Raw genomic sequence first — 13,359 nt, forward strand, 5'->3', positions numbered from 1 at the left:
CCAGGCATGCACACATCAGACCACCACACACAAACTGGCTCATCCACCCACCCAAAACTGCTTGGTTATATCAAGAAAGTATCGTGGATCAGTTAGGTATTCGCATTCTCCACCAATGGCACAAGTGAGAGTCAGCTCCCAACAGTCGCTTGCAGTGGCCACGGTATAAGCCAATCCACCTGCTGGGAGTTCTGCCCCCACTAACGGGGACTGACTCCCCACTCCAAATGTACTGGTGGGCTTCTGGACAAAAGCCAGGAGTCCCACCTCCAAAAACCACCCCCCCCGGATTCCAATGTGCTGATGCCTGGAGATGGTTCCGCCCCCACGATAGCAATGGGAGAATCCCATCACTATCTCTTGGGTCCAAACCATATTGGGTGGCGACTCAGCCATCACAACTCCAACAATTAGCTTTGAATGCAAACCCCTTCCAAAAAACGATCCCTTCTCAGATTCACCTAAGCAGTGAAATTTTTTGAATGTGGAAATGTCCACACCATTTAAACCAAAAACTATGTAGGATGATTCGTCAGGACCCAGGCCCAAAGGCCAGGGTCTCTTAGCCCCTCACCTCGTCAAGGCTTCCTACTTGAGGGGACTTTCAGTATTGGTTCTTGCAGCCTGATTAAGTAATGGAGTACAAAATCCTGTGTAAAGAGCTTCAGGTCTGTATGTTATGAAAAATATAAATTACTCTTAAAATCAGCTATTTTCTTATGGTAATTTTTTTTCCATGTTGTCACATGTAGTCATCTAATCTTTGTGTTTTATGGCTTTATTTTTCCTTGCACCTATTATAAAATCTTGTAATACAGTTTATTTTGCAAAGCTTAATTTATTTTTCAACAGATTTTAACAAAAGCCAACCTAAATGTTGGCTTTCCACGTTTAGCTGGAGTGTGTGGGAGAATAGGAGTTTTGGAGGGTGAGCTGACCCCGCTTTCATCTCTTCTGGATGAACCATTTAGTGTTCGAGCTTCCTTAGCAGCTCAGATACTTACAATGGTTGATGATTTTATGGTAATATTTTGTTTTCATAGTTTTCATATTGTTAATTGTGTTGCATAGATGCTGATTAGCAAGATTTAGGCAAAATTAAATTTTTAATATTACAGTTCATTTTCTTATAATATTACTTGTCATATAAGGAAACCATTGCCTTTGACAGATGTAAGCAATAATAAGAATTGTTGATCCTATTACTGCAATGATTTAGTATAGCCATTTTAATAACTTATTGTTCACCTTGAGGTTGTAATTGCTAATCAAGCTGAGTTTTGTTTCCAACTCATCCTTGCAGACAAACTTTAATATTAATTACATGTTTTTCAGGCAACTTTGATGAGATATGGTTTTTATTTGTGTTAATCAGTAGAGCCTGTTCCTTAATGAGACATTTACTTAATAACAGTGAACTTAAGTACAGACTAATGAAAAAGTAGATCATTGTGTGTTCTTACAGACACTAAATATACCTAGTTTGAATGGTGCTGCCCCCTGAATCAGATAACTTACTGTGGTCCATCAAATATCTGATTTCCTTTACAGGAGGATGATCCAGAATGGTACTTATTCTATGCCCCTTGGACAATTGACAAGTTGGCTGTTAATAAGGAAGGGGAAGTTGTGCTCACAGATTTGTCAAGCATGGCTATAGTGGATAAGACACTGTTCAGAGGTATGCCAGTTTTGTAGTTTGCTTTACATATATTATTATTGAGTTTTTTACTTACTAGATTATAGATATCATAACATTTTATGTAGTGATATTGAATTTTAGGCAGATTTTTTCTAGTTGATGTAAGAAACAAACATTAATTTTACATAAGCCGTAAAGCATGAAAAAGAAAATTCAGTATATAAATTCAGACTCATAGTAGTCTGCTATCCTTCATTTTTTGCATATACAGTATTCTCATTCAATGCTTGGCTCATCATATGGAAGACAGTTGTAATCAGTGTTATTTTTATTCACTTATTCCTTTAGGGGGAATAAATAGCTTTGATAAAACCATCACCTGGGTCCACAAGAGCTTCACTCTCAGCTGATTCCAGAAGCTTCAGCAGATGGTTTCTGAATCAAAGGGAGACTCAAAGTCAGATCCTCCTTCATCAGACAGAACATAGCTTGGATGCCAAGCAGGGAATCATCTATGGGTTAAGACAACCCAGTGGTTTTGCCATAGCTGATTTTTCTCCCTAATTGAGGGCAGCAGTGGTTCTACCAAATAACTAGGTGTTGACTGAAGTTAACCATCCCTATTTTCACAGTTCGACCTCTCCAGCAAACCAACTCCTTTGACTCCTAATCCATCTGTCTCCTTTGCTCCTCTTCAAAGATCAGCATGGTGGTGGTCTGTGGCTCATTCTCTTTCAGGTGGGGGCTTTTCTTCTGAAACTTTGGAGATCATGATAGGAGTTTGGAGCAGAGCCATGACTATTCTGAACATTGCAAGTTTGTTATTGCCTGCTCTTTCTGGATATGGAACCCCCACTTTTATCTATTCCTTGACATTTGCACTGTAGGCTTGGAAGAAGTTTTTAACTCTGGATATTAAGGAAACATTGATGATGGATGAATGCAGTTTAGGAAGTAGCAAGTAGTAGATGACTCATCTGGGTTCTAAAGTTTCCTGTTTGATGTTCCCAAAGCCCTTAGAGAATGGTAACCCTGCATCAACTTTAGCTCACTCAGTCAACCCCTCCAGCAATCTCCTTTAGAAGGAAACTGTGGCTTGGGTTTGTTGTTCCATTTGTCGCTCCGTTGTTGTTATTTGTCTATCCTCTCCAAGAGCTCTCTCCATTTTGTCTGAAAAGGGGTAAAAGAAGTTGGAATTTTAATATAGACACAGTATCTAAAGCATTACCTTGGCAGGCTTAAAAGCCTTTGGTTTTGATGTAGCTACATTTCCTCAGGTATTCACCAGGGTTCTTAACATGGCTACCACTTGGGCTTGTTGAATGACAGTAGGCTTTACCACTAGATGTCTATTTCAAGAGAAAATTTGTCACCATTTCAGCAGGCCTCTTAAACTTTGCTGGGACCTTAGACTTGTGATCAACAGTGAGCAGTTCATTCTAGAACTCTCAATTAGAGCTACTTCTGTATGAACATTAGCACTTTCAGTGCTGTGGTGTGTCCAGGAAAGGAGAGTCTTCAGAGACTTCCACATTCAACAAGAGTCTGTATGATTTTCAGTGTTGGCAGGATTTTCAGGACCTGAGAAGTTGGTCGTGTGGGCCCTTCATTTCCAGAATCCTTTTTTCCCAAGATACCTTAAACCGGTGATGAGGCACTCACCTGGTAGATTCTTAGCCTTCAAGGACTTGGTTTCATTAGGTACTCCAGCAGAGTGATGTCGTTACCTTGACTTATGTGGATTTTTGCAAGGAGCCTGAGCAAATAGTTCATAACTACTGCTCAGCAATTGACAACCCAGCAACCTGGAAAATTGTGCGCCAGTGTACCTTTGGGACAATACAGAACTATACAAAATTCCTTATTTCATTCTCATAAGCTTTCATTCTAAATAAGGTAAAATAATCTAGACACTTGTTTTGACCTTGATAATTCTACTCTGGCAACAGAAAGAAAACATCCTCAGGAAAGTGCCCAGATGAAAGAAACACCCTCAGTGGCCTCCTCAAAAAGAAATAATGAACTTACATTCCTGGATGTTATAAAGCTAGATCTCATTAACGAGGGAATTTTGTAGAGGCTGCTGAGGGCATCTCCAAGCCACCAAGCCATGATGAGTTTCTATAATTAACTTGTGTTCCCCATAGGGGGGCAGTGCCTCCAATGCAACTCAAGCGGTGCACTGTAGGCATTACTTAAGATTCTTTACAGTGTCCCTTCAGCTCCTAGCTGCAACCCCTTTCATTCCTTTTACTGTACTTCCATTCATATTCTTTTTCTTCCATCTTATTTTCCACCCTCTCCTAATAATATTGTTTCATAGTGCAACTGTGAGATTTTCCTCCTATTACACCTTTAAACCTTTTTACTCTTCAGTGCTGAGAGACCTTTGACCAAAATTTTATATTCTATTCCATTCCATTCTTATAATTTTGTGCTGGTCTGAATAGTGCATTCTGTGATTGGAGTTGTGGAAGGAGCCTTGATCCAGCCAGTGCCTCTGTTACACTTGTAGCTACTTTCATCTCTTTTCTTAGATGTCAGGAGGGGATGTCTATTTGTGTTGTTAAAGAGTATGTAACCACATGGACCAGATCTCTGAAATTCAGAGGTCAGACATGTTTAGTCTCAAGATTTGAAAAGAATGCTCGCATATTGAGGAGATAACTGTTAGGTTGGTTAAGCTACCCAACTTAGATCTCTCCATAGTTCAGATGATCAAGATCGAACTTCCCTTTGACCCTTGGATCAAGGATGAAGCTCATAGCCTATCTCCACTTACGATGGTGTTCCTTTTATCCGTCCGTCTTCTAGATGCTTTAGCAAGCTTCATGCTCTTTCCAGTAAGGTTATGCACTTCAGGAGTTAGAAGTCTTTCATCATATCATTTACTATGGACTTATGAGCTAAGACAGACCTCTAGTAAGAGTCATTTATTTGTATCTCTCTAAGACTTCAAGGATTTTAGAAAGGATGCTTCCATACTTTTTTATATCATGTCAGGTGATTACCAGGGTGGGTAATTTTTATGGCTTATAGTAATGTTTTAGTGAGTGCTTAAGTCATGGTTTATGTTCAAGAAATTAGAGTTCTGATTTCATCCGTATTTTTAAAAGGAATGTGGATATCAAATCAATTTTATCAGCTGTTACTTAGAGGTGCCAAACTACCCTCTGTACTTTAGACTTAGTAGTGCTTTTCCCCAGGTCCTGTAGACTTTAGTTTTACCTGCGTCAGTCAGTATTTTCAGCACAGCAGAATCATCTTCATTATCACCTTAATCATTTCATTAAAGCATCTTGCTAAGACGCAGAAGTAAAGGGTTACCAGCCATGACAGCTTACAGCAAGGGTAAGTGGATATACATCTGTGATAATAGGCAAACATCTAATTATTTTATTTTGTTAATGAGTCATAACAAAATTCTTGGCCCCTTGTTACTCCTAGGACTGTGGGTTTGACACTTATCAGGAGTTCTCATTGGTACAGTCAGGTCCATTATCTCTATTCTGGAGTATCAGCAGCTCAGCTCTCTCCTGCCTGAGTTGCTGTTTAAGATTTGTTGAAAGTAATGGGTTAATAATGAAACTACAAAAAATTCGATACAAAGCCATTGCTTTAACCTAGTGACCATCTTCCTGAGCCCAGTATTATGTCATCTCTCTAGACAACAGGAAATGAAGATGTTAACCATTAGGAACCTGCAGTGACTGCATATGCATGTGCCAAAGTACTGTAAGCAGTGACTTTTTTGCTTTTCTGTAGATTAAACTTTGTGATTAGCAGATACTCAGTCTGGTCAGGTAAAAGTAATGGGTTTGTACTGAAGGACTGCTTATTTTATAAAATTTAAATTTAGCATACAAATGTGCTTCATTAGAAATGAACAGTGTTAGTAGCAGCAATGTATTTAATGGTTTGTAACTTTGTTGAAAGTGTTTAAAATCCTTTTGTTGCCACTTCACTTTATATTAATTTTCCATTTACACCCCTAGATGAATATGATGAGGGAAGTGAGGGTCGGAATGAAGAGATCTGTAATCAAGAGTGCTTCCAGAAATTCACTGCAGAAGTTTATAGAGAAGATAATTCTCTTGATGAAGTTTGCGCTCGTGTAGAAGATGTAGGACATTTGATGTATGCAGCCGTGTGTGCAATGATTCTCAGTGACATGAAACAGCATAAATATGTTGACTACTTCACAGGTTCTGGAAGCCAGCGCCAACAACCAAGAATCACTAGTGGTACTGTACCCTTATAAAAACTTCAAATGTTTATTTCAACTTCAAAATACTAACCATAATACCTATTCAAATTACCAGCCCTTTATTTTTACAATGGCCAACACCAGGTCAAGGACAAATGAGTTGGTTGCCAGTTAGGTTCATAATCAATAGTCATCATATGTTAGATTTTCCTGTATGGGGTTAGACATCTAGTGAGTTCTCTTTTATTTTATACCTTTTTCACTTGATTCTATTGCCCTCCCCACTAATCTTTTTGTATTTTATAATTTGAATATTTACTGTTTGTCTCTTATCATAACATGCTCAAACGTCACCAGTCAGTCAAAGTAGGATCTGTTTACGTCCGAGATCCGTTCCTACAGCAAGGATGTAACCCAGTTTTGTCTGTAAATCAGTATTTAAGCAGATGTAATGGCATGAATCACTAAAAATAAAAAATAAATAAAAGAGAAAACAATTCCTGAGTACATACATACAGTACAAGGGTAAATATTATCCTATTATCCTTACGTTTATTGTACAGTATATGAAAAGAAACAATTCCTTACCTTTACTCCTGTGGTTGGTTTGCATACTGGGCATTGCAAGGGGGTAGGGAGACAGGCTTGACTAGGCTACCAGGTGGAGGAAGGTGCTGGAGATACTTGGGCAATGTATGTTTGGGTAGGCATCCGTTTCCAGAACAAACCTGTCTCATCTACATTAAACACCTGTTCATGACAGTGATCCCCTCCCTGATTACCTCAGCCAATGCCCTAGGAAATTCACTTGCTGCTTTCTCATCACCACTAGCAGCTTCCCCTTGCACCTTAAGGTTATGCAAATTTGCCTGTACCTTAAACTGCTTGGACCAAACTTTGCTAACCCCAAACTCTTCACTGTCACTCCCTTCAACCCTCCCTTCCCCCCTTTTCTCTTTTCAGGGTTTCAAACAAACTTGTAGCCTTCTCTTGAATCAACATTAGGCTAATTGGGATATGCCAGTGATGCTGTTCTTCCAGCCAAAGCACTAATAATCATTCCATCTCAGTAATGAGACCACTACACTGCTTCATAATCACAGTTGATATCATAAGAGTAGATCCTTTCGCTTGTTCAAGTATGCGCTTTTTATCTTTGATGATCGTCGATGACTGAATCCCAGCGCGCGACCAATGTTAGACATTGTTTTGCCCTTTTCAGATTGTTTTATTATGTCAACTTTCACTTCCATGGAGATGGCTTTTATTTTCTTCATAGCAGTGCCTCCAGAAGAATCTGCCGTACGCTTGGGAGCCATAATGCAATTAAAAAAGTTCCCAAAACAGCAACACAAATGAGAAAGAGCAAATGAAACACAATTCAAGATGGCGTATAGCGAGTGACTGATGCCGTCTTCCCCATATTCCGCTGCAAGACGAAGTTATTTGTCCATTCCGCATGCAAATTAGTTCCACACAAAGTTTGAATTTATGTCTGAAAGATGGAACAAGAATATTTTGATAAAGTTATCAGAGATTGTGAGACGTAACCACAAAATGACATAGGTTGAGTGCGATGTAAACCGAGACCCTATTGTATTTATTGGCATGTGGAGACATCATTTACAGGCTTTGCATTTGTAGCAAGATCTTCCCAATGCACTTCAGCCATGAACCTGACATTTTTGTTAAAGTTCTAAATCATTTCTTAAGTGTCCAAGTCTGATGCTTGCCTCACATGCATCAAAGATTGTCACTGTTTACTCATGGATAGAATATATACTGCACAGTCAGTCCCCGGTATTCATGGGGGATAGGGACCACGATCACCCATGAATAGCTAAAATCCACGAATACTTGACATCTCCCTTTAAAAATTCTTATAACTGGCTATTTGAGCTAAAGACCCCTCCAAAAACATTTATAACTGCTTATTTTAATAGTTCAAACACGAAATGTATACTTTAAACTGTCATCTGACGCAGAATAGCCCTTAAATTATCATCTGAAACACTTTAGTCTCATTTCAAAGTCAGGTATTATTTTACTTATGGACATTAATTGCTTTCAACATAAAATATAGGTTTTTCTGTTGTATTATGATGTGATTTGAATGATTTTGAGGTTTATTTCCATCGCAAATGAATACTTATCCTTCCCCGGCAAATTGGCATCCACATTGGCATGTGGAGACATCATTTACAGGCTTTGCATTTGTAGCAAGATCTTCCCAATGCACTTCAGCCATGAACCTGACATTTTTGTTAAAGTTCTAAATCATTTCTTAAGTGCCCAAGTCTGATGCTTGCCTCACATGCATCAAAGTTTCACTGTTTACTCATGGATAGAATATATACTGCACAGTCAGTCCCCGGTATTCATGGGGATAGGGACCACGATCACCCATGAATAGCTAAAATCCACGAATACTTGACATCTCCTTTAAAATTCTTATAACTGGCTATTTGAGCTAAAGACCCCTCCAAAAACATTTATAACTGCTTATTTTAATAGTTCAAACACGAAATGTATACTTTAAACTGTCATCTGATGCAGAATAGCCCTTAAATTATCATCTGAAACACTTTAGTCTCATTTCAAAGTCAGGTATTATTTTACTTATGGACATTAATTGCTTTCAACATAAAATATAGGTTTTTCTGTTGTATTATGATGTGATTTGAATGATTTTGAGGTTTATTTCCATCGCAAATGAATACTTATCCTTCCCCGGCAAATGATATACTGTATACAAAATTAATAAAATTACAACAGAATACTACCCCCTCTCCCAAAATGCAAAACTGTGCTTACTGATTACAGTTTTGCCGCTGTGTATTCTGACAAACTATTTTATTAATTTTGTTATATATCATTTTCATAATTTTCATTGCGAGGAAATAAACTCAAAATTATTCAAATCATCCAACAGAAACCTCCATTTTCTCTCACAGCAGTCCATAAGTTTAATACTTTCTTACAACATTACCAAAATGTATGGCTTATGTGTGAAAACTATTCAAGTTAATTTTCAAGTACATCCATTTTCTCTACCCATTTTCTTTTTAACGTTAAACACTGGGAAGTTAAGTACTGCACTGAAAAAAGAATACATTTTATTGATAGTTTGTTGTGTTTACATTTTAATAATATTTGAAAATTAGTAAATCAGTTTTTATTATGGAAAATGTATTTAGTCAAGAAAATAACATGAAAATACAGTAATTAGTGAATGTTTCTCAATTAAAAAATCTGCGAATTACCAAGTTTTTCGCGAATATCTTGGGGAAAAGTTCCACAGAAAAATCCGTGAATAGGTAAAGCCGCGAATCCTGAACCGTGAATAGGAGGGGGTTGACTGTAGATGGAAGAGTAACTTATGTAGTATAATAGTAGTTTTGAAATGGGTGTGTTTAATATTTTTATGAATGTAGTGACAAGTAGTCAGAGAAATAGATTGTCACAAGTTGTTACCTAGGAAAATGAATCATGAATGGGATGCAGAATGGCTTATGTTTTCAGTTGATACAGTAAAAGGTATAACAAAGAGACACTGCAGAAACTCGTGAGTGAATTTGAAATTGCCTGTAAGAGGAGAAAGTTGAGAGTAAATGGGAGCAAGATGAAGGTTGTAAGGGTACAGGGAAACCAGGATTATGGGGTAGTGGTTAATGATATGAATGGTAGAAGATTGAAAGCATTTGGCTTATGTAGAGGTCTGGAATGTCTATAAAAACTATGGTGAGAATGGTATGAAGGAACTGTCTAGCCAGCCCCTCTATATCTTTATGGAAGCAAAGTATAGAAAGTAAAATCAGATTACAGAAAAGTCTGAAGCTGTTCAGGTGAACAGTTTGCTTAGTACAGTAAATGGGGTGTAAGAAGAACTGAAAGAGTAAGAAATCTGGAAGTATGTAGGTAAAACAGCAAATTTGAAGAGATGGTTCAGTGTTTTTTGTGATGGCTGGATCATATGGAAAGAAATGAGTATGTATAGATGGTATGAAAGGGAGACTGATGCACTGCTGATGAGCTTTCTGTTGGCTTTTGAAATAGGTGTTGTGGAGGTTTTTTTGCACAGGGAATGATGCACTCAAGCTGATGTGGCAGTGACTTGTGATTTTTCTGTTGGCTTGTTGGAAGAAATAAAATCAAGAATTTCTTTTAAGTTAATGATGAAGGTGTTGTGTCCATCCTCTGGTTTTGTGCCGACTGGACGAATTCATTGTCTGTTGGGTGCCAAGTGGACGTACGTACGTCGACTACATGATTCAACCTTACTCAACTTTGCTAAAAAACTCTTACAAAACTTTACATTCTAGTAATATTCAAAAAATGCAATTGTAAGCAAAACTCTTACATTCTAGTAATATTCAATCATTTACCTTCATTTTGCAACAAATTGGAAGTCTCTAGCACAATATTTCGATTTATGGTGAATTTTTGAAAAAAACTTTTTCCTTACGTCTGCGTGGTAACTCTGCCGAAAATTTCAGAAATTCTTTCGTCATTTTGTCGTAATTTTTGCACCATTTTATATTAGCCGTTACATAAAGTTTTATATATGAAAATGGTGTGCAATTTCATGTAAAATACATCAAAAAATAACTCATGGTTGTAGCTTTTATCAGTTTTGAAATATTTTCATATAAATCACGATAAGTGCCAAAACTTCAACCTTCGGTCAACTTTAACTCGACCGAAATGGTCGAAAAACGCAATTGTACGCTAAAACCCTTACATTCTAGTAATGTTCAATCATTTACCTTCTTTTTGCAACAAATTGGAAGTCTCTAGCACAATATTTCGTTTTATGGTGAATTTTTGAAAAAAAAACTTTTTCCTTACGTCCATGTATGATAACTCTGCCGAACATCTCGGAAATTCTTTCGTCACTTTGTTGTAATGTTTGCACCGTTTTATATTAGTCATTACATAAAGTTTTATATATGAAAATGTGCGCAATTTCATGTAGAATACAAGAAAAAAAACTCATGGTTGTAGCTTTTATCAGTTTTGAAATATTTTCATATAAATCACGAGAAGTGCCAAAACTTCAACCTTCGGTCAACTTTAACTCGACCGAAATGGTCGAAAAATGCAATTGTAAGCTAAAACTCTTACATTCTAGTAATATTTAATCATTTACCTTCATTTTGCAACAAATTGGAAGTCTCTAGCACAATATTTCGATTTATGGTGAATTTTTTAAAAGACTTTTTCCTTACGTCCGTGCGGTAACTCTGCCGAACATCTCAGAAATTCTTTCGTCACTTTGTCGTAATGTTTGCACCGTTTTATATTAGTCGTTACACAAAGTTTTATATATGAAAATGTGTGCATTTTCATGTAGAATACAACAAAAAATAACTCATGGTTGTAGCTTTTATCAGTTTTGAAATATTTTCATATAAATCACGATAAATAGAAAAAATTCGACCTTCGGTCAACTTTAACTCGACCGAAATGGTCGAAAACTGCAATTGTAAGCTAAAACACTTACAGTCTAGTAATATTCAATCATGTACCTTCATTTTGCAACAAACGGGAAGTCTCTAGCACAATATTTCGATTTATGGTGAATTTTTGAAAAAACTTTTTTTTACATCCGCGCATTACAAATTCATGCATCATTTTGTGATAATATTTTCTCTGTGTTGCTTTGATCGTTTTACAATTCGTTATATACCAAAATCATCGCAATTTAGTGTAGAATACAAAGAAAAAAATAACTCGTTAGCTTTAACCGTTTTGCTCACAGCGCGATTTGTATACAATTATATATGAAATTTTTTTTTTTGTGCTATCATATATTCCAGTATTCATATATGATACTGATATTTTTTTCATTTCTGATGGTTGCATACTAAACTTCAGGCAATGAAAAAAAAAGACAAAATGAACTTAAAATCTTAAAAACTAAGGGTGCTGTGATTTTTGAAAAAACTTTATTTTTCTGCTTGGGCGCTAACTCCCAAACGCCGCTGGCATACGACAGACACTTTTGTAAATAGAGGCTCGGCGTTTAAGGGTTAAGTCATAAAAACTAGAATTATGATGGATGGGTTATTGCATTCACCCACTGTTATATGATGGATGGGTAATTGCATGCACCCACTGTTCCTTCACTTATGGTATTCCAACGAAGCTCTTACTGTCTTCTATATATCCCTCATGCATATTAGAAGGTGACAGGTATTTTATGGATATTGTAATGAGTTTTATCTCACAATGTGAAGTCCATACCATGCCAGTTTTATTTGGCTTCACATGGCCTCAACCCTTCATGACTGACCAAAAAAATCAGGGTAAAAATTGTTCTTGCTTTTTTCATGTCATGAGTCCTTTTCTGCTGCATTGTTGTAATTTTTTTTCTTTCCAATCCTGAGTTATGGATCTTGCATTACAGTACATGTATAGTGAGGTTTGGGTATTAAATTCCATTCCATTACAGTTTTTAAAGGTTAACTGATTGGGTGTTTATGAATTTTACATTTTATTTTTTATATTGAAGTTACCCAGTACTTACATATATGTACAAGTGAAAAATCTAATTACACATGTTAATGATATAAAATGTACAGGAAAAGAAAATAGACCAGAGAAACACTAAGTGCAAACAAAAAATTTTATTCAACAAACAAAGTTTACAGATAAACAAAATAGGGACAGAGCCAGCAAACATACAAGGATCAGGACTTTTGGGACCTGGTTGTAGCTAAAGGCCTTTGTCAAGCTTCTCTGTAACTCTCCTCCTCCTTCACATTTTTAAAGCAGATTGTAATCTTTATACAAGAAGGAGGGTGTTGGTTGGGAGAGACATGAAACAAGCTCATCTAAAATGTAGTTTTTTTTTATTAGGTAAGGTTACAATATAACAAGGACAGTGCATGTGAGCAACTGAACTCGGAGAGGGGAAGCGGCGTACTGCTGGGCATTGGATTTGAATGTGTTCAGTTGCCACTTATCAATATACATGCGGGGCAAGATTACAGTTGCCACTTATCAATATACATGTGAGGCAAGAATACAGTTGTCACTTATATATGTTATATGAGGGGAGAATACGCTGTGCAGTGACAAATACATGTTACATAAAAGTTATAGTATCTACACCTCCCTCCCCCCTTCATGCTCTTAGTCCCATCTTGAGTGGGCTCTTCATCTGGAAAACCTGGGAGATCTACTGTATGTGGGGTTGTAGGGGCGGCTGTCAGAAGACTTTGTGTCTATGTGAAGGTCTACAGGGATGTGAGATAGATCAGTGCCAGGGATTGGTACAGGCAGTCCCCAGTTATTTGGTGGGGTTCCATTCCCGACGGCGTGACAATAACAAAAATTGCCAATAACCGAAAATTGGCGATAACAGCACCGACAAACGAGGATCGGTCCCACTGTTAGGTGGGGATCAGCGCCAATAACTGGGGATCGGTGCCAAAAATTCAGTTATCATCATCACTAGACAAGCCCCGTAAAACCAGATCACTGATAACCAGGGCCTGCCTGTACT

At 37.3% G+C, this 13,359-nt stretch overlaps 1 protein-coding gene across 2 annotated transcripts in view; it reads left to right on the forward strand.

Moving 5' to 3' along the window:
• The window catches only part of LOC136851628 (divergent protein kinase domain 2A-like), a 178,835-nt gene that overhangs the window by 111,615 nt on the left and 53,861 nt on the right, over window positions 1-13,359 (forward strand). For both annotated transcript variants that reach the window (XM_067126015.1, XM_067126014.1), the window contains exons 6-8: window positions 853-1,023; window positions 1,552-1,681; window positions 5,638-5,886. In XM_067126015.1, coding sequence (XP_066982116.1) covers window positions 853-1,023; window positions 1,552-1,681; window positions 5,638-5,886 — 550 coding nt within the window. The remainder of the gene's footprint in view (window positions 1-852; window positions 1,024-1,551; window positions 1,682-5,637; window positions 5,887-13,359) is intronic.

This window comes from Macrobrachium rosenbergii, chromosome 23 (genome assembly GCF_040412425.1).
Source record: "Macrobrachium rosenbergii isolate ZJJX-2024 chromosome 23, ASM4041242v1, whole genome shotgun sequence".
Taxonomy (NCBI): domain Eukaryota; kingdom Metazoa; phylum Arthropoda; class Malacostraca; order Decapoda; family Palaemonidae; genus Macrobrachium; species Macrobrachium rosenbergii.